This window comes from Gymnodraco acuticeps, unplaced genomic scaffold, assembly GCF_902827175.1.
Source record: "Gymnodraco acuticeps unplaced genomic scaffold, fGymAcu1.1, whole genome shotgun sequence".
Taxonomy (NCBI): Eukaryota; Metazoa; Chordata; class Actinopteri; order Perciformes; family Bathydraconidae; genus Gymnodraco; species Gymnodraco acuticeps.
Genome location: NW_022989937.1, coordinates 303,765 through 326,468, shown reverse-complemented (window position 1 = coordinate 326,468; position 22,704 = coordinate 303,765). Strand labels below are relative to the sequence as shown.

The following is a 22,704-nucleotide window of genomic DNA, read 5'->3' as shown; positions in this document are numbered from 1 at the left end:
ATGTAGGGCATGTATTTGGGGAAAAGTGACACTCTAATGCACATGTGTCAAACTCAAGGCCCGGGGGCCAAATCAGGCCCTTGGTGGATTTAGTTTCGGCCCGCAGGATAATGTTTAATTACTATTAGATCTGGCCCGCCGGTATATTGCACGCACACCTTCACTCAATCCTGAGGGTTTCCTCCGCTCAGAGCCTGAGCCCAAACATTGATGAACCTGCACCCAAGATGAGATGCCAAGTATCTGCTTGAACTAGCATCACAGAGCAGCACACTGAGTTTAATGGATGTTTCCTTCTGCACTTTCTCTCTCACGGCAACAGGGCATGTTTGGTTTAGTCTTTGAGGGAAATAGTTTTGTTGAAGCTGTTGTTGGCCTGTGGATAAATGTAATCATAAGAAATGACTCTGGAGAAGCTGCAGATAGAGCCATAAGAAATGAATGCAACTGATTATTTAATGTTTAATGTTGTTTTATAGGCAATAATTTAAGCTTTGTTGGTTCCAGGTTTAATATGTGCAATAAGTTCATTTCAATAAGTTCTGCAATAAACATTGAACCAGTCCGGCCCTCGACTAGTACCCATTTTTTTATTTTGGCCCACTGTGTATTTGAGTTTGACCCCCCTGCTCTAATGTATGCAGAGATAATATGTAAGGGAAACACTTTAGCAGTTTCTGAAAGCCTCTCTCACATTGTGAGCGTGTCTATTAGCCCCCCCCCCCACATGCCATGTCTGGGCCCTGTGTGACTTAATGTTGCTCACAGCTTGTTCACATCCTTTCATTACTTTGCTCTCCAGTCTGTCTTGTTGCAAGTTTAGTTCTAAAGCCAAAATAAAATGACATTAATTTCATGCGATTTATTCACTTTTAGCACTTTTGGATTTCTACTCTGTTTATCTTCCTCATATCCTTTATCAAAATGTATCATTAATGTGAAATACAGATGACACCTGGCTGTCATATATAGGTTAACGTCACACTCTCAGAGATCTCAGTTGGCCAATGGTAATGAGCGGTAATTCTATTTGCTAGATGTCTCTTCCCATCACACAGGTCGCCCTTTCCGGTTAATGTCTGCAAAGACACTAGGGTTGCATTATTTGGACTAAAATAACTCATTACTATTATTTTTTTCTGATATTGCAATAACATGATCAAAATTGGAGGGAATTATCATTACTATATATTATCATTACTGAAACATTATTTTGATTATCATTGGAAAATATATTAGGATCATACTGTGATTTAATTAGTTATTCCTTGTTATGATTTATTTTCTTCAGAATTTGAAGTACTTAAGTATATTGTAAGCATGTGATGCCAATAATGATGTACTATAAGATTTGAATGAAGAACTTCTACTTGTAACAGAGTATTTTACACTTTTAGTTTTGCTACTTTTACAAGTATAAAATGTGATTAATTGTTCCAACACTAGTAACCTTAGGTTACTTGCATAATCCCGGTTCTAAGAGTAGCATGAGTGAGATGATTCCTCATGTGCACCCCATAGTGAAACATCGAAGAAAATGCTATGAATGTTCATGTAAGATGATGTAGATAAAAGCAACTAATGACATGAAATGTGATAATCTTTGTTATTATTCATTCAATGAATGCCTTGTGAGTGTGACTGCATGTCTAACGTTGTCTTCTTCCATCCAGCTTCCCCGTTGCTGGGGAGCCCTCTGGGCAGGAGCCGCCACAGCAGCAGCCAGTCGGACCTCACCGCCCCCCCCAGTAACTCCTCAGGCCTCAGCTTCACTGCCTGCATGTCTGACTTCTCCCTCTACGTGTTCCACCCCTACGGCGCCGGAAAGCAGAAATCTGCAGTCACAGGGCTGCCTCCGGGCCCAGGGCCATTAGGTATGGAAGGAGAGAGGGGTAAAACATGTTGTAACATTCTAATGTGCTAATAACACAGTGCTGCAGTGTCCTCTTTCATTGTGGATATGATGTACAAACCTGCTAGATCAAGGCTGTCAAAAAAGAATTCAGCTCCTATGTCTTTTCCTTAACCTCTGTGAAAAATGTCATAGGGTTAGGGAAAGATGCAACGGGGGTTCTAAATACTTCACACCTTGCGTTCTTATTGTGCTGTTTAAGGCAGGGTTAATAAAAGTTGACAACAGCGAAAATATCTTGGTAATATTCTAAAATAACAAAATTGCTTATCAAACACACAAACACTGTGAAATGTTGACTCCATTTGATCATCTTACAGTAATTAGCATAACATTTATAAGTCACCTGTTTGTTTAACATATTGTTGAAAGTTCTAAACTTATGAGCAAGTTACGGGACAAGACGGACGGCCGAATGGCGTGTCCGATAAATGTTGCAGACGCAAGAAAATGTGGGTTTGAAGCATTAAAGCTCCTTTCCTATTATCTCGAGAATTCTAACAGCTCTTTTTATAGCTGCCGTTTAGCTACTTCTGGTTCATTTCACTTAGTAAGAAACATTCATAGTGTCACCATATGGCAACTAAGGTTGTGCTTGATCTGGTGCTATCGTGTGTCCTTAACGCAGTAACCTGGCTATACAGCTATATAATTAATAAAGGTAAAAAAGACAAATAATTGTAGAAACAATAAGTTTAGAGTTGGTAATTAGACGAGTTATCTTCATGATTATTTCCCTTTCCCTGAAGGTACAGTAGATGAGGAGCCGTCTTCAGTAACGGGAAGAAAAGACTCTCTGAGTATCAACCTGGAGTTTGTGAAGGTCAGCTTATCAAGGATCAGGCGTACCGGAGGCCCCACCTTCATCGAAAGCTTCATTCCTGCTAAAGGCGGCAAAATGGACACCACCCTTATCAACATCTCAGGTACACGTCAAGCTTTCTCTATGAGAGAGCGATCATACTGATTGTTTCTGTGTTGTCTGTTTAAGATTCAGTCTTGAAATATTTTGACTTGAATTGGAAAACGTACATTTCCTGGAGGGGAAGATAAATTACCAGGAAAAGTGAAGGAAATGCATAAACCTGTTTTGAAGTGATATATAACAGACAAAGATACTTGGCATGGATTTAAGGGATATGAAATATATTACAAGTCTGGAGTACTTCCTGAGGTTGTCTGGGATCGTAATCCTTTCAAATCTGCCACGTCTGCAATTTGACAAGTACAAATTCCACTGAAATCTCCTATCATAATTTTTCCGTGCCTTTCTCCTAGTGTGTTATTATGGAGGCTATGTTGCACAAAATGAAGGTCTTGACATAATTTGTTCAAGGGGCTTGTCTCTACACTGCATAAAGACACATTTGCAAAGGCATAGATGGTGAAGGTGTTCATGTTAAGTATAATATGTTGTCTGTAGGACCCAATGTAATCACAGGTAGAGCTTGAAAGAGTTTATTCAGTAAATTACAGCATCACCACAGGCTATTTCCATCCAAATTACATCTCAACTGATCTCCCACGACTTGCTGATTCAAAAGTAGGTTTGATGCTGTAACACTGCTTTTAAATACTAAAACGCAGTTACAAAATGACTCAACTATAAGTTTACACTGTCAAAGACTTGTTATGTTCCAAACTTGAAGACTTCCAGCAGCTCCATTCTGTAGTTAAAAACTATTGTTGGCCTTTACATGCCCTATTACCTATAGCACTTATAACAGAAGAATAGATTAGCTCCCGTGTTACCTCGCCTTTTTCTGAGAGCCTTTTTTTATTTGAATCCAATGAGAGTGCATGCTATCATCGTTATCCTCATGGTAAAGCGCAGCTCCAGCGTCTTTTTTTCCCACCGAGTGCGCCGCCATTTTTGTGCGGCCGCTCAGAGCACTTAGAGTGGAAGATATTTAAACTTTTAAAAAGGCCCCTGTGACGTCACTGTCGAAATTGCATGGAAACATAGGATTAGCATAGTCCAATATCAATTTATACAACACTATACAAAAATGGTGGTATTTATTCAATGATGTTCAACAAGGCAAGGAAAGTTTATTTATATAGCACTTTTCAACACAAGGCCATTCAAAGTGCTTTACAAAAAATGAAAGACATTAGGAAAATGGCATTTAAAATCAGTCATCAGTAACCTTCGCTCCCTCTCCCCCTCTACCTTTCCCTCGTCGGTGCTCTCAGCCCTCCCTTCCTCTGATTCGTTCCATCTCCTGCCTCCAAACTCTGCTGCAGAAACTCTCCTCTCTACTCTCTCATCCACTCTGGACTCGCTCTGTCCTCTCACATCTCGGCAGGCTCGTCAGTCCCCTCCTGCTCCCTGGCTAAATGATGCACTGCGTGCTAATAGAACCGTCCTTAGGGCAGCAGAGCGGAAATGGTGGAAATCCAAACACCGTGACGACCTCCTAATTTATCAAGCTCTCCTCTCCTCTTTCTCTGCTTCGATCTCTCAGGCAAAAAGCACTTTCTTTCAAGATAAGATCCAATCTTCCTATTCCAATCCTAAACAACTATTTTCCATCTACTCCACCCTCTTGGACCCTCCAAAAGCCCCTCCCCCCTCCTCACTTCTGTCAAGCGACTTTGTTACCCACTTTGAAAAAAAGGTTGATGATATTCGCTCTTCTTTTTCTGACTCACCTTTACTCACCGCTGGGTCACCAGACCCTCCTTCCACCAACACACTTACCTCCTTTTCCCCTCTCTCTCCAAGTGAGGTTCTTACCCTCATTACCTCTGCCCGCCCTACCACCTGTCCTCTGGACCCTATCCCTTCAAACCTCCTTCAGACTATCGCTCCTGATATTCTACCGTTTCTCACCCACTTCATCAACACTTCTCTAACTTCTGGTCACTTTCCAAACAGTCTCAAGGAGGCAAGAGTAAACCCTCTCCTAAAGAAACCCACTCTCAACCCGTCTGATGTTATAAACTACAGGCCTGTCTCTCTCCTCCCGTTCCTGTCTAAATCACTTGAACGCGCTGTCTTTAAACAACTCTCCTGTTATCTCAATCAGAACAACCTTCTGGATCCGCACCAGTCTGGTTTCAAGGCAGGTCACTCCGCAGAAACTGCTCTCATTGCTGTCACGGAGGAACTGCACACTGCTAAAACTGCATCCTTCTCCTCTGTCATCATCCTGTTGGACCTGTCTGCTGCATTCGACACGGTGAATCATCAGATCCTCCTTCGCACTCTCCAAAAACTTGGAGTTTCAGGCTCTGCACTTTCCCTCCTCACCTCATACCTGAAAGACCGTACCTACAGGGTGACTTGGAGAGGGTCTGAGTCCGACCCTTGTCAATTAACTACGGGGGTCCCTCAGGGCTCTGTTCTTGGTCCCCTCCTCTTCTCCCTGTACACAAACTCGCTCGGATCAGTCATTAGACCGCATGGTTTTTCTTACCACTGCTACGCTGACGACACCCAATTAATTCTGTCCTTTCCCCGCTCAGAGACCCAGGTCGTTGCACGCATCTCTGCTTGTCTAGCTGACATCTCTCAGTGGATGTCTGCTCACCACCTCAAGCTCAACCTTGACAAGACTGAGCTGCTCTTTCTTCCGGGAAAAGATTGTCCCACTCTTGACCTAACAATCAACATCGGCACCTCAGTTGTTTCCCCGACTCAGACTGCAAGGAATCTGGGTGTGACCCTAGATAACAACCTGTCCTTCACTGCAAACATCGCTGCTACAACCCGTTGCTGCAGATACACGCTTTACAACATCAGGAAGATACGTCCCCAGCTGACTCAGAAAGCGACTCAGGTTCTGGTCCAGGCTCTCGTCACCTCACGCCTAGACTACTGCAACTCCCTCCTGGCTGGTCTACCTGCATGTGCCATCCGACCTCTGCAGCTCATCCAGAATGCAGCGGCTCGTCTGGTCTTCAACCTTCCTAAATTCTCCCACACCACTCCGCTCCTCCGCTCCCTTCACTGGCTTCCGGTAACTGCTAGAATCCACTTCAAGACACTGGTACTTGCATACCATGCTGCGAATGGATCTGGCCCTTCCTACATCCAGGACATGGTTAAACCGTACACCCCAGCGCGTGCACTACGCTCTGCATCAGCCAAACGACTCGTTGCGCCCTCGCTGCGAGGGGGACCCAAGTTCCCATCGGCAAAAACACGTGGGTTTGCTGTCCTGGCTCCAAGATGGTGGAATGAGCTCCCCATTGACATCAGGACGGCAGATAGCTTGCACATCTTCCGGCGCAAACTGAAAACTCATCTCTTTCGACTCCACTTCGAGCGTTAGAACTATTAACGAAGCACTTTTATACTAATAAAGGACTGGCTTACCTAAAGCCAGTTGAGTAGCACTTGAAATGTTTGGCTCTATGAAACCTGATGTACTTATATGATTCTGTTTTCTTCAAGGTTGTGTCTTCCTGGTCGAATGTACTTATTGTAAGTCGCTTTGGATAAAAGCGTCAGCTAAATGCAATGTAATGTAATGTAATTAAAAAGAAAAGCTAATAAAATAAACATTAAAAGAAAAAATACATGAATAAAAGTTACAGTGCAGTCTAAGATATGAATAGTTCAATTAAAAGCAGCGACAAAAAGAAAAGTCTTCAGCCTGGATTTAAAAGTAGTCAGAGTTGCAGCGAACCTGCAGGTTTCTGGGAGTTTGTTCCAGATATTTGGAGCATAATAACTGAACGCTGCTTTACCATGTTTAGTTCTGACTCTGGGGACAGAAAGCTGACCAGTCCCTGAAGACCTGAGAGATCTGGATGGTTCATAATTTAGCAGGAGGTCAGAAATGTATTTTGGCCCTAAACCATTCAGTGCTTTATAAACCAGCAGCAGTATTTTGAAATCTATTCTTTGACACACAGGAAGCCAGTGTAAAGACTTCAGAACAGGAGTGATGTGATCCACTTTCTTAGTGTTAGTGAGGACTCGAGCAGCGGCGTTCTGAATCAGCTGCAGCTTCCTAATAGATTTTTTAGTGAGACCTGTGAAGACACCATTACAGTAGTCGAGTCTACTGAAGATAAAAGCATGGACAAGTTTTTCCAAATCCTGCTGTGACATTAGTCTTTTAATCCTAGATATATTCTTTAGGTGATAGTAGGCTGATTTAGTAACTGTTTTAATGTGACTGTTGAAACTCAGGTCAGAGTCCATGACTACACCTAGATTTCTGGCTTTATCTGTTGTTTTGAACATTGCACACTGAAGCTCAGCGCTAACTTTTATACGTTCTGACTTGGCTCCAAAAACCATTACCTCAGTTTTATCTTTGTTTAATTGGAGAAAGTTCTGACACATCCAGTCATTGATTTGTTCAATGCACTTACTCAGTGTTTGAATTAGAGCATAGTCTCCTGGTGAAATTGTTACGTAAATTTGTGTGTCATCCGCATAGCTATGGTAACTTATTTTGTTGTTCTTCATTATCTGAGCCAGTGGTAGCATGTAGATGTTAAAGAGAAGAGGCCCCAAGATGGAGCCTTGAGGAACCCCACATGTCATATTTGTCAACTCAGATGTGTGTTTACCTATAGAAACAAAGTTGTTTCTGTCCTTTAAGTAGGATTCAAACCAATTTAGAACTGTTTTCGAAAGTCCCACCCAGTTTTCCAGTCGGTCTAGTAATATGCTGTGGTCAACAGTGTCAAACGCAGCACTGAGATCTAATAATACTAACACTGAAGTTCTGCCACTGTCTGTGTTTAAGTGGATGTCATTAAAGACCTTTACAAGAGCAGTCTCAGTGCTGTGGTTTGGACGAAACAGTTATTTAAATGCAACAAATTACTCAACTGTTGAAAAACAACTTTTTATCAACAGATAATGTCTTTTGCCATTCCAAAATTATATTTGTTCTTAAATATAAATATGTGCTTAGTTGTTTCTTGTTGTATCCAGTGGATAATATCAGTATATATGAGTAAAATACTGAGTCTTTGTTCCCGGGTTTATGCGGCAATGAAGATCAGACGTTGGGGGAGGGGTTTCTCAATCGAACCATAGAGGCGAAGTCCCTCCCTTTCCGGGAGAGCTCCATGGGACCTTATTTCGGAAAAACTATGTATTGAAGTCAATGGAGAGAGAAAGATTATCTTTCGATCCCGTTTGAATTGTGCCATGAATTACACATATGATGTTTTTCAATTTTTAAAAGATAATTTTGCAAGTAAAAAAAAAAAAAATGTGTCGTAAAACTGTGAAGTAACAAATGTTTTTGTGTGAAACCGCTCAATGAACTACATCTCCCGTCTCGCACCACACACCAAGACGGCCGTCACGTTGGCATATTACACTTCTTTCTTTCAGAATGAATGCCAGGATGCACACCTTTTTTCCCAGTAGGGTTGTTTAAAGAAGTAACCTTTAAATGTGTGTCTCGTATTTTTGAACAAATGTAATATCCTCCCCTCAGCGGTGTGCGACATTGGCTCGGCTTCCTTCAAATACGACATGAGGCGCCTGAGTGAGATCCTGGCCTTCCCCAGAGCCTGGTACCGCCGCAGCATCGCCCGCCGCCTCTTCCTGGGAGACCAGACCATTAACCTGCCAGGTGATTTTCTGACCAATCGGAGGCTTGGACTTGTCTTTTTCGGATGGTTCGAGTACATTCATTTAGTCTTTTGTTTCAAGAAAAAAAAAGCACCTGGTACCATTTAGGGCTGGTCAATATGAAGAAAAAATCCAATATCCCCATACTATATAGTTGGGTTTACCATTGATGCTTTCACAAAGTAATTACAGCTTTATTTAGCATTAAATGCTTTTCGTAGGGTTTGGCATAAGGGATGATATAAAATACACAAAATAAATGTGATCAAATACCTCTATATCATTATTGTTATACTAACTACATAATTATAGGTATGACCATTTGTTATTTAATCAAATATTACCATTTACATTTTTGACAAAAAATCTTCAGTAAAAATAATTTTAAGTGCACCTATCATGCTATTTTTAGGCAATAGCATAGGTTTCAGATATAGAAATAAAAAAATATATAAAAAACATGTCTATGAAGTGTTTAGCTCAAAATACCAAACAGATCACCCATTCTAGCCATGCCTCATATCCCTCTATTTCACTTCCTGTTTCAAAAGTGCTGATTTTGGGTATAAAGCTTTAAAAAAAATTGATAAAAAATAAAAAAGGAGGGGGCTGAGCTCATGCGCGACCCGGCAGCTACTGTCTAAACTAAATACTGCCGGGATGAAACGACATATCATGGATTATCAAGGATTCTTTCTGAAACAGTATGGAGCTCAAAGGCTTTCTCTCTTGCCGGTTATACCACAAGGTGAGTTCCTTTTTATTTCCTGCTTCTTCACACACATGCTCTCCTGTACAGGTTAGCTCTGAGTGTTACCGATGCTAATGTAAACACCGACCATATTACGTCCAAAACAGTCGGGCATTGTTTCTGATAGCAACGTTTCTGTGGGTCTGCATTGCCGATATGACGTCATATCAGACGCAAATCTGGATCCGCTCCGTTGTAGCCCCGTTTTTAGAGATTTGGGTACGGAGGAAAAGAGGGAGGGTTTTATTTTCTGACGCTGCGAGTTCCCTGACACACCGGGGACACATATTTATGTATAAAAGACATCAAAAAGTGCATTTTGCATGATAGGTCCCCTTTAATGAATTAGCTGGTAAGTGTTAATAATAGAAGAGCTAGCTAATTCTGATACATTTCCAAATTAACTTCACTGTAATGCAGACTTCATATGGGCCCTATTTTGCATTTGGTGGAGGCAGGACATCTCCAACACATCTCTAAGCGTTTGACCAATCATAACAGAGCCGGCCAGCTAACCAATCGGAGCAGACTGGGCTCTGGTTTCAGACAGAGGGTGAAAAGAGGTGCTCCAGCACAGGCAGTAGGAGAAAAATAAAGGGCCCCTTTAAAACCAGAGAGAACACATGTGACATCACAATATCCAAAATCTAACATGATATCTAGATTCCTATCGCAATAACATAAAAGAAAGAAAAAAGGAAAGACAGGGTATTTATATGTAGAACTCCAAAGATCTAGCAAAGCTGTCAGACAACTCAATAGGAGACTGGCTCTTCCATGTAAATGGAGAAAGAAATAATAACTCCTCGATAAGGCATATAAAACATAGCCAAAGATGTTGTGAGTTATTCAGTCAGGTGTCCTTGAGCAATGTAAAAAACAGGACAGAGTTTTGTGAGTTCCATATGTTAAACAAATATTTTCTTAGCAACATGTGGTAAATGGACTGCATTGATATAGCTAATTTCCAGTCTTTGTAACCTTATCCGACTGTATCTTGCCCAAGGACATATTGACACGAGGCTGGACATCTAGCCACCGACCTTCGATTGGTTGTGAGAGAAGTACATAATAAAAATGTGGCTTTTCTGGGAAACACTCCCATTTGAAATGCGTGACTTAAAGGTAGGCAAAATCAGTCATTAAAAAGAAAAGCTGATAAAATAAACATTAAAAGAAAAAATACATGGATAAAAGTTACAGTGCAGTCTAAGATATGAATAGTTCAATTAAACATTAAAAGAAAAAGTACATGGATAAAAGTTACAGTGCAGTCTAAGATATGAATAATTCAATTAAAAGCAGCGACAAAAAGAAAAGTCTTCAGCTTGGATTTAAAAGTAGTCAGAGGTAGCGGTAAAAATGTGGTAGAGGAAGCTGATATTGAGTTTGTAGCTGAAGGAATGAGGCCCTTGTATTATCCATGTAACGATCTCCAATACAGCACAGTGTGCTTCCCCTTCACACTGTCCATCAGTTTGAACTGGTGATTGTATTCTTCAGGGGTGATACTGAGACAATCCAGAGAAGGTATTTCATTGGATTAAAAATCTTCAGGGAGTTTCTGAGAATGGAGTTATGATCAAGTGTTATTTTAGGAAGGATGTGTTTGGGAAAATAGCAGTTCTAAAAGGTTCCGGAAAACTGATGGATTTGTTTTTGTAACAAAAGTGGAGACTGTTGTCAGATAATATGTTTTTGTATTTCTTCTCACTACATTTAGCACCAGTACCAGTGGCCACTGGTACATCCACTGCCTGTATGTTGTCACACAGTCATTTGCTAATGGATAGTAAACATGGAAATTACATAAATGTACCATAATGCAGCTTTTAAAACAAGGAACATTTATGCCATATTATGAAATGACGATATCCAAGGTCTATTACGATTTCAAGTAATCCGATTTCCCAATATGGAAATAATAATGTTATATTGTCCAGCCCTAGTCCATTGTTGACGTTTTATTAAAGTATTGCTCCAATAGCTTGGCCTTCAAGTAAAAAAAAACGCTCCAGGCAACAGAAATAAAAGGAAAAGTTATTTTATAGAAAGAAATATGGAAAGGAAACTCCTAATTTCACAGATGGCAGCCTCCTAATCTCCACAGGTTTGGCTTGTGTTTTTTTAATATCCCATCTTGCTGACCTTTTTTCAACCAACATTTCCTCCCACTGCTCCATGATGACATTTCCAAGGCTGTCCTTTTAACATACATCTCTCAACCTTTACCTTTCTTCAGCCTCTGGCCCTGCCACCCCTGACTCGGCGGAAAATGTAACCCAACACCTGTCCCCGGAGTCGAGCCGGAAAGCCTGGAGGACATGGGACGGCAGCATGGGGACACAGCACATGCCTCAATCCCCAAACGTGTTTTCAGAGCACTCCGCAGGAAGCAACATGTCTCCGGGAGGCGTGGGACACCTCAAGTCCCCGGCGCCCGGACGCACCAGGAGCGTGTCAGATTCCTCCGCTCCCAGGAGAGGTGAATCAAAAAGTCTTTCAGGTGAAACTTTAATAGAGGGGTTCATAGGTGACACATCTTTGTAGGCCAACCCGGGAGTTAGCATCTCCCTGGTTCCCTCGACAAAAAGCCATCGGTATTTCTCCTTTGGATTGATTTTAATTGCAGAAAAACACGATATTTTGTAAACGCATATTTATGATTGTTAACTTGTTTTGTTCAGCAGGACTTTTAACATCACTTTATGATTTTTGAAGTTTTAATGCAATTGTCAGAAGTAAAAAGCTTAAGTTACCTTATAAAGGAACTACATCACGGTGGCATGGCTGTGCATCACCACCGCTAAGCTAAAGGCGTCTGGCACTCCCCTTTCCTTTCACTTGTTAGCAACTGCTGTTTTTAAGACAAAATGAAGCATGTGCGGGACATTTAATGACATATTTCCTTGAAACAAAACGTGATCTAACCATCCAACTGTTTTCCACAAGGTTCATTGCTGCAAAAGAGCTCAAATGAGGTTATAAATGAACTTCATCACAGTTGAATGACTTCACATATAGTAGGGGTGTAACGGTACACGTACCGAAATTATTTGGTAAAGGCCCTTCGGTTCGGTACACGTGTGTACCGAAGTGTACCGAACGAATATAACGTTAAAAACGAGTAATTTGCTCACATTGGGTTCAACATGGGTTCAACGCGTCATAGAGCGACCAAGTCATTTCATTGGACGAGAGGCATACTATGAGAGCTGGTCACAGGGATGCGTTCAAATTTAGTCAGTAATTTGAGGAAATGGCGAACGCAGAGAAAGTTGAGCTCGAAAATCCTCCAGCATCATTGAAGTCTCCGGTTTGGGAACATTTTGGTTTCGCAGTTACGTACAAGGATGACGGACAAAGACAGGTGGACCGAGCCAAAGCTGTTTGTCGGCATTGTTCAACTAAAATTGGTTACGCGGCTGGCAATACATCAAACTTGCACACTCTTGAAAAGGCATCACCCGAACGTGAATATCACCGGTACCAAAAGAAAAAAGACTGAAGTGCAAACCCGACTCCCACTAGCATGTAAGCCTCCACCACTCGCAGAGAGTTCAGACCGAGCCAAAGCTATTACAAACACCAAATATCCTTATGTTGCCATGGTAGCAAAGCACTACCTGGCTGTACTGTATCTGCTACCTCTGTCCCTAGAGAGGGTGTTCTCCACAGCAGGAGACATTGTTAGTGCCAGCAGATCTGCCCTTTCGGCAAGCAATGTGGACAAGTTCATTTTTCTTTAAAAAAACATGAAATTACAATGACAAGCAAGTCCTAATGTCAAGCTGGCTGCTTAGGTACTAGCACAGTACAGTTCAAATACAGATTATTTCAGTTCATCGAAAAGCTGCACCTTAATGTTTTATTATATTCTGTATTTATTTGAGTGAATACATTATTAACAGTTTAATAATAATTACAAAACCGTGAGCTAAAAACCGAGGTACGTACCGAACCGAAATGTTTGTGAACCGTTACTCCCCTAACATATAGCTAAAGGTGGCTTATTTCCGGCGTGATGAGGTTTTTAAGTCTTATTTACTCACTTGTTAGCAACCAAATTTATAACACATCAAATCTCTTTTCTCCTAATCTTTGTTCATTCTCTTCTAGACTCTGTGACAAAAACCTCCACCCCTTCCTTCAGTAAAAATGGCAAGACAGCAGGTCCGCAGGGTGCGCCGTGGGAGACACTGGTGGTGTTCGCCATCAACTTGAAACAGCTCACCGTCCAAATGAACATGAGCAACGTCATGGGAAACAATACGTGAGTGGTCATCATTTCTCTTCCTTTTACTGTCATGACATTGTGTGGAAATATCTTCGTTATTAGTTTAGAGTTATAGATAGATGGAATGATCTGTCGTTGTGTCCCTGGGCAAGGGTTTGCTCAACAGTATTGAGGATATGTAAAAGCTTTGGGCACATGTAATGTGATGTAAAATAATATGATGCCACAGCCAGGAGATGGCTTGCTTAGCTCAGCATGAACGCTTGAAAACAAACAGAAATTATATAAGGTGTTACTCAGTGAGTGACTGAATGTGAATCCTGCTGTTTGTACACACAGATCACATTATATAAGACGGTGTCAAAATTACACCTTTAGTGTAAGAGAATGAATGGTCAATATTAAACTGTAAACTCAGAAAGGTATTGGCTAAGCTGGACACTCATTTGTAGGCGTAATCAGCTGCTACATGAACACTGGGGTAGCGAAATACTTCTATGGGGAGTCTCCTTGCTGCATATTACACTTTTATCTCCTGCTGCACTGATATTACAGCCCTTAAGGTCCTTTAGCGCCCACACTTATGGGCTCTATTCATCTCTTATACACCGAGGTGTTTCACGGTCACTAGGATATGCAGCTGTTACAGCTTTCATTGCTACAGTTATGGCCGAATTGCAGAAAAGTCTCGCTGATTCATTGAGGGAAAACAACACATTCATAACCAGAGCTGTTCTGTTTTATAAGCTCTCTGTCATTGTAAAGGTAAAAGATATCTTCCTCTCTGGAAAGGTCTGTGCTCACAAAAGTCTCCTGCCTCTTCCTCACAAAGTGGAGGTACTCTCACGCTCTGTGGTTTAAATTATTTAGCACTTCACAACATTCTTTCGCCATGAGAATACTCCGGAATAGGTGTAGTCTTGTTTTAAAACAGGAAAACAAAAAAATCAAGCGAATGTCCTGATAAAGACATATGTATGTGACACGTTGAAATAACAGTGTCACATACAGTATTTTTAAATGTTGGAATTTGGTCTAATTGTCTCAACAACAAAAAAACATGGATGGTTCCATTCTAAGTTCTTTGCAAGAAATTATAACAATCACAACTTTCATTGAATGATCATGTTTTATCTAAATGTATGGCATCTGTTGTCAACAGTTGATATTATTTGCTGCCATTAACCCAATTTGACATGGTTGTAATATTTCCTGACTAAACTTTGAAATAAACCATTCCATCAATAATCATCAAGATGTCTTGAAGAACACCGTCAGGGTGAGCAGGATCCCGACGTGAAGCCTATTACACGGCTACTATCTAAATGAACCAACATCTTGACTCACAACATTGATTCAGATTGTTTTTACTGATTTAAAAGAATGGGTCGGAACTGCGGCGACAGCAACTTAACTTTAAATGACGGCAGCACTGATCGAGGTATTCTCTAACTGTCCAAGTCTGTTCACATTTTATTTTCCATTAGCCAGTCTTTAAAACCCTTTCATGCAGAGAGGTCACTACAGTGGACAGCTTTTCAAAAGGTGTTTTCTTGTATATGCATGTTTTTTTTTTGCATAGTTGCACCATCAGCCACTACATAGGACCCTATTGCATCATCCCATACACTGCTACTCAGTGCCAAGTCAGTGTAAGTGCATGATACATGTCTCTAAACCAAGATGGACGACAGAAAGCCACATGGACCATGTCACCCACCTATATCTTGCCAATCCTTTTATGGAAAGCGTCCCCTGCAGGTATAAAAACTTTGGTGACATCAAGTAACAACTAAGGAATCATATAATTCATAAATTATCAAAGTATTGATTTTATGTTTGCAGGAAATCATGATTAACCACCTGTCCACTACAGTGGACGTCATGCATCACTGGCTATATTTCAACTACAATTCATACTGGTACTGCTGCTGTTGTTCCCAGGGCCGTCCCTCCCTACAGGCAGATCATGCAGACTGTGTGGGGCCTCACCTTGTGGAGGGGGCCACACCTTGCGGAGGGGGGCCTCATCTGAGGCGCGCTTATGTGGCGCAATTAGGGTGGCGCGGCACGGTTTCGCCGCTGCGAGGCTCCAGTAGCACTCATCAAATAACTGTGCGTGGGGCCTGAAATTGGCCCCTGGCCCTGGTTATTCTTGAAAATACTTCATCTGCAATATCTTTTTGGGCTGTAAATCAATATACTTATGAACGCATGTGGACCTGAGTGGACATATAAAAATCTCTTTGAAAAAACTAGATTAAAAAAAAAAAAGTTCAAATCTTGTTTTTCATGTCCCAAGAGCAATAATAACACTTGGTAAAAAAAATCCTGACTGAGGCTTTCATAATTCATGCATGAAAGGGTTTTAAACACTGCCGGAGCCCATACCGTGTTCCCATTAGTGTTTACTTCCTGTCCGTGTTCTTCTGTTTATTTATCTGACACCCAGCGCTCTGTCTTGTAATCTCTTCCCTTATCTTGCGCTGTTTGTCTTTTTTTTCACTGGGTGCAGTTGTTTGTTGTCCACAACTGACGTTAAATTGACCGGACTTCTTTCTGTGGATTGATATGACTGCACATTGTCCCATGATCCTCCTTATCAATAGTATGTTCTCCTTAGCAGCAGTCTGTTGAAAATAACAGACCCCTTGAATGTCCAAAATGACCAATGAGAATGAAAGATTAAGTAAATAGCTTTAAAGGTCTCCTATCATGCAAAAGGCACTTTTTAGTGTCCTTTATACATAAATATGTAGATATGACGTAATATCGGAAATGTGGACCCACGGCACTATCAGAAACGTTGCTATCAGGAACAATGCTCGACTGTTTTGGAAGTAATATGGTCTTTGTTTACATTAGCAAGCATCGCTCACACTCAGAGCTAACCTGTACTGGAGAGAGTATGTGTAAAAATGCAGGAAATACAAAAAGGAACTCACCTTGTGGTAAACCGGCAAGAGAAAAAGCATTTGATCTCCATGCTGTTTCAGAAATAATCCTTGATGTGGTTTGGAACATTATATGGCGTTTAATCACGACAGCATTTAGCTGTATCTCATAGAATTCTGATCAGGCATTAGCTCCCCTTCCTCTTTTATTTTTTTCCAGCTAAGGACCCAGAATCAGCGTTTCTCTAACGGGGCTGAAATAGAGGGATATGAGGGATGTCTAAAATGCATGATCTGTTTGGTATTTTGAGCAAAACACCTCATAGACATGTTTTTTTATATATTTGTATATATCTGAGACCCATAATATATGCCTAAAAATAGCATAATAGGAGACCTTTATTAATAAAAGTCTACCAAAACCAACTATTGCAAATACCAAGTATTCATTCCTATTTCATTCATTTGTATTGTTTTTCTTTTATATTAAACAAAAACACCCTGCCTCTCTTACCATTGATTTGAAAGTCTGTATCTTAGTTAGTGGACACTGCACAGCCTTGCCTACATTATGTAACAGACATAATTAATACTGTTTAATTATCATTTACAAACTCCTCTACAGCTCCACACAAAAACCTTAAGGGATATTACTGTTTGCAAGCATGCCCTAAAATGATGCCTTTTAAATGTAAGACTTGCTGACAGTTTAAAAGAGGGCTCAAAACATATTGTTTTAATATAGCTTGGTATTAACTGGTTTCAAGCTTCAAATCCCAATGCCATTTAGTCTTCAGGGTATTATAGTAAAAAAAAGTAATTACAGTGTCACAGCAGGTTATTTTCCTACACTGGTCCACTACTGACTTAAAGATTCAAAAGTAGGCTGTATTTTATAATGCTACATTACATAAAGAAGGGGTCCCTATTCTGCTTTTTGGGTTTTCCCTTTCCTGTAATGTTTTGTATACGTTGGTGTGCATGTAAATGGTCTTGAGCTGGTGTCTTATTTCTCTTTTCTTTAGTTTTCTAGCCCCTCATGCTATAATCATGTGTATTTTCTCCATTCCTGTTTATGTGTCTTCTCGCAATTATCACTGGCCCCGTGTATCTCCTAATCGCTATAACCGGCCTGCTCTCGTCTATCCCACGTGCTCCACTGAGATCCAACATCTAGTTTCAGGTGGCCTGTGGAATTGCCAGTCAGCTGTTCCTAAGGCTGACTTCATCTCTGGCTACGCCTCCCTGCAGTCTCTGGATTTCCTTGCTCTCACTGAGACGTGGATTACTCCATTCAACACATCCACCCCAGCAGCTCTCTCCACAGCATATTCCTTCTCCCATACACCCAGACCAACTGGCAGAGGAGGTGGCACTGGTCTCCTGCTCTCTCCCAAATGGAGCTTTTCCCTCTTCAAGCTACCTAACTTCACTCCTTCCACCTTTGAATTCCATGCCGTCACAGTAACCCATCCTATACAATTAACCATTGTTGTTCTCTACCGTCCACCAGGCGCCTTGGGGGACTTCTTGGAGGAATTAGATAATCTCCTCTCACACATCCCTGAAACTGGCCCTCCCGCTGTACTTCTCGGAGACTTCAACCTCCAGACGCGGAAGATAGACGAACTAACATCTCTGTTAACCGCCTTTGCTTTCTCACTGTCTCCATCCCCACCGACTCATAAAGCTGGCAATGTCCTTGATCTCATGAACTGCGCTACTTCTAACCTCTCTGTAAACCCGCTCCACATATCTGATCACTTCTTCATTTCATTCTCTCTACCCCTTTCCAAACATAACAAACTAATCTCTTCTCATCCTGCACCTGTCCGCCGTAACCTTCGTTCCCTCTCCCCCTCTACCTTTGTCTCATCGGTGCTCTCAGCGCTCCCTTCCTCTGACTCGTTCCAACTACTACCTCCAAACTCTGCTGCAGAAACTCTCCTCTCTACTCTCTCATCCACTCGGCAGGCTCGTCAGTCCCCTCCTGCTCCCTGGCTAAATGACGCACTGCGTGCTAATAGAACCGTCCTTAGGGCAGCAGAGCGGAAACGGTGGAAATCCAAACACCGTGACGACCTCCTAACCTATCAAGCTCTCCTCTCCTCTTTCTCGGCTTCGATCTCTCAGGCAAAAAGCACTTTCTTTCAAGATAAGATCCAATCTTCCTATTCCAATCCCAAAAAACTATTTTCCATCTACTCCACCCTCTTGGACCCTCCAAAAGCCCCTCCCCCCTCCTCCCTTCTGTCAAGCGACTTTGTTACCCACTTTGAAAAAAAGGTTGATGATATTCGCTCTTCTTTTTCTGACTCACCTTTACTCACCGCTGGGTCACCAGACCCTCCTTCCACCCACACACTAACCTCCTTTTCCCCTCTCTCTCCAAGTGAGGTTCTTACCCTCATTACCTCTGCCCGCCCTACCACCTGTCCTCTGGACCCTATCCCTTCAAACCTCCTTCAGACTATCACTCCTGATATTCTACCGTTTCTCACCCATTTCATCAACACTTCTCTAACTTCTGGTCACTTTCCAAACAGTCTCAAGGAGGCAAGAGTAAACCCTCTCCTAAAGAAACCCACTCTCAACCCGTCTGATGTTATAAACTACAGGCCTGTCTCTCTACTCCCGTTCCTGTCTAAATCACTTGAACGCGCTGTCTTTAAACAACTCTCCTGTTATCTCCATCAGAACAACCTTCTGGATCCGCACCAGTCTGGTTTCAAGGCAGGTCACTCCACAGAAACTGCTCTCATTGCTGTCACTGAGGAACTGCACACTGCCAAAACTGCATCCCTCTCCTCTGTCATCATCCTGTTGGACCTGTCTGCTGCATTCGACACGGTGAATCATCAGATCCTCCTTCGCACTCTCCAAAAACTTGGAGTTTCAGGCTCTGCACTTTCCCTCCTCACCTCATACCTCAAAGACCGTACCTACAGGGTGACTTGGAGAGGGTCTGAGTCCGACCCTTGTCAATTAACTACAGGGGTCCCTCAGGGCTCTGTTCTTGGTCCCCTCCTCTTCTCCCTGTACACAAACTCGCTCGGATCAGTCATTAGCCCGCATGGTTTTTCATACCACTGCTACGCTGATGACACCCAATTAATTCTGTCCTTTCCCCGCTCAGAGACCCAGGTCGTCGCACGCATCTCTGCTTGTCTAGCTGACATCTCTCAGTGGATGTCTGATCATCACCTCAAGCTCAACCTTGACAAGACTGAACTGCTTTTCCTCCCGGGAAAAGATTGTCCCACTCTTGACCTAACAATCAACATCGGCACCTCAGTTGTTTCCCCGACTCAGACTGCAAGGAATCTGGGTGTGACCCTAGATAACAACCTGTCCTTCACTGCAAACATCGCTGCTACAACCCGTTGCTGCAGATACACGCTTTACAACATCAGGAAGATACGTCCCCAGCTGACACAGAAAGCGACTCAGGTTCTGGTCCAGGCTCTCGTCATCTCACGCCTAGACTACTGCAACTCCCTCCTGGCTGGTCTACCTGCATGTGCCATCCGACCTCTGCAGCTCATCCAGAATGCAGCGGCTCGTCTGGTCTTCAACCTTCCTAAATGTTCCCACACCACTCCGCTCCTCCGCTCCCTTCACTGGCTTCCGGTAACTGCTAGAATCCACTTCAAGACACTGGTACTTGCTTACCATGCTGCGAATGGATCTGGCCCTTCGTACATCCAGGACATGGTTAAACCGTACACCCCAGCACGTGCACTCCGCTCTGCATCAACCAAACGACTCGCTGCACCCTCGCTGCGAGGGGGACCCAAGTTCCCATCAGCAAAAACACGTGGGTTTGCTATCCTGGCTCCAAGATGGTGGAATGAGCTCCCCATTGACATCAGGACAGCAGATAGCTTGCACATCTTCCGGCGCAGACTGAAAACGAATCTCTTTCGACTCCACTTCGAGCGATAGATTTATTAACATAGCACTTATATACTAATAAAGGACTGGCTTATCTAAAGCCAGTTGAGTAGCAATTGAAATGTTTGGCTCTATGAAACCTGATGTACTTATATGATTCTGTTTTCTTCAAGGTTGTGTCTTCCTGGTCGAATGTACTTATTGTAAGTCGCTTTGGATAAAAGCGTCAGCTAAATGCAATGTAATGTAATGTCTTCAATGCCCCCCCCCTGCCTGAAACACCTCCATTGGACTCCTTTGTTTACTTCAGTAACACAGTGACATCACATTACGTAACATTTGCGCTTCCATTGGCTAGTGCTCAAACACATTTCATAGGATATGCTAAGGAGCGGGACATCTCTAAGCAGTTGACCAATCACAACAGAGCAGTCCAGCTAACCAATCAGAGCAGACTGGGCTCTGGTTTCAGACAGAGGGTGAAAAGAGGTGCTGCAGCACAGGCAGTATGAGAAAAATAAAGAGCTTTTGAGCATTAAAGCATGGAGACACGTCACAGTAGAGACACTACATACAAACATGAACCTGAAAATGAGCAGAATATAGTCCCTTTAATACTAGCAGAAGTCAATGAACACAGGACTGAATAAAATAAGAATACATTCAATCACACATTAAAGCAAAATTAAAAAGGTGGGTCTTCAGTTGGTTCCTAAAAGTATTAATGTAATAATGTTTTGATAATGGTAACACTCATTTCCTTCATTGTCTGTAGTTTTAGTTTTTTCTGCTGAAGTCCTTTTACAGCACTCTGTACATCGAAGGTTCTGTTTAACGTCATTCATTCATATCGGCATGTTTTTCTAAAACGCTTACACATTGACTATCAAGGCTTGCTGATCTTTCCTTTTCCAGTTTCCTGTGTTTATTCCCGTGCAAGTTCTCGCAACCAGAGTCCTTCATGTTTCATGTTGAGCTCTCGTACATTATTAGCGAGCGCTCACCATCTGTTTGCCCTGCAGCTGGACCACGAGCGGGCTAAAGAGTCAGGGCCGGCTGTCGGTGGGAAGCAACCGGGACAGAGAGATCAGCATGTCCGTGGGCCTCGGCCGCTCCAAGCTCGACTCCAAGGGCGGGGTGGTGGGCGGCAACATAGACGTGAACACCCTGGAGATGGTCTGTGAGTAAACAAAGCAACAACCCTGTACATTTCCTGCTACTCTTGTTCTAGAAGACCGTATACTAGATATAAACCTGAGCTCCAAACAGGTTTGGGAGGGTTACTTTAAAAATGTATTCTGTTACAATCACTAGTTACTTGTAACAACATGTCATGTAACCTAGTGATTATTGTGAATAGCACAATATAAGAGTATTATAACCTGATTACTTTCCGTTACTTTTGGACTTCCTCAATATCAAATGCAAATACATAAGATGTTTTTTAGTTAAGTGTATTATGTAGGACAGTGTTTCTCAAAGTGGTCCAGATATTGGTAAACTGACAGGACATAAATCCACGATTGATTTCAATCAATCAATCAATCAATGTTTATTTATATAATCCAATATCACAAATGTTACATTTGTCTCAGTGGACTTTTCAGTTTGTACAAAATATCAGTATGACAATATTTGAATTTAACCTTATATTGGCGCCGATCATCAGTCTGAAATTACGTTATATAATTGTTTGCCTAATCGACCACCTTAGTTGGGTTCCTTGTAGATAACAAAAAAATGCTTGGTACTTTGAATCTTTTTATGTGAGTTGTGAAAACCTCAGAATCTGTATTTACCGCTAGTCAAATGACAGCGAATGTTTTCTCCCAAAAAGGGGCGTGGCCATGTCGTAGAAAGAACCCCGATAGGTTGCTCTCATGTTAGATCAGTCAATCTACCCTACAGTGTTAACCAATCACCCTCTGTTTTCCAGCCCACATCTCGGAACACCCCAACCAGCAGCCTAGCCATAAGATCCAGATCACCATGGGCTCTACAGAGGCACGGGTGGACTACATGGGCTCCAGCATCCTGATGGGGGTCTTCAGTAACGCTGACCTGCAGCTGCAGGACGAGTGGAAGGTCAACCTGTGCACCGTGGACACCAGCCTGTCGGAGAAAAGGTGTGGGGACGTCTGCAGAAGCTCTTAATGCTACACAACGCCTCTGCTCCTCAAAATATATACTTTTTAGACCAGTTTAAACGTATTCTCCAGAAACAAAACAAAGACTTATGTATATCATCATACCAGTCTTACAGTGATGGGCTGTCCGGTTAACACCATTTCCTTGCAATTGCTTTTCTAGCAGCAAGGTCTGACAAAAAACTATTTATATGAATCAGAATGTTTGCATCTGATCATAATTATCCATGTAGCAAAGTATAAAGTTGTTTGAGGTGTTTTAATGCAGTGCAGTGCGAGACTACATAGCAGGGCCGGTGGGACACTACTGAATGAA

General features: G+C 42.2%; 1 protein-coding gene across 15 annotated transcripts in view; it reads left to right on the top strand.

Moving 5' to 3' along the window:
* kiaa1109 (KIAA1109 ortholog) overlaps nucleotides 1-22,704 on the top strand; it is a 153,708-nt gene that overhangs the window by 110,201 nt on the left and 20,803 nt on the right. For 11 of the 15 annotated variants that reach the window (XM_034210023.1, XM_034210026.1, XM_034210036.1 and 8 more), the window contains 7 exons: nucleotides 1,674-1,874; nucleotides 2,662-2,838; nucleotides 8,329-8,466; nucleotides 11,459-11,722; nucleotides 13,336-13,489; nucleotides 21,264-21,421; nucleotides 22,178-22,367. In XM_034210023.1, coding sequence (XP_034065914.1) covers nucleotides 1,674-1,874; nucleotides 2,662-2,838; nucleotides 8,329-8,466; nucleotides 11,459-11,722; nucleotides 13,336-13,489; nucleotides 21,264-21,421; nucleotides 22,178-22,367 — 1,282 coding nt within the window. The remainder of the gene's footprint in view (nucleotides 1-1,673; nucleotides 1,875-2,661; nucleotides 2,839-8,328; nucleotides 8,467-11,458; nucleotides 11,723-13,335; nucleotides 13,490-21,263; nucleotides 21,422-22,177; nucleotides 22,368-22,704) is intronic. The other 4 variants (XM_034210028.1, XM_034210037.1, XM_034210025.1 and 1 more) reach the window with 2 other exon arrangements.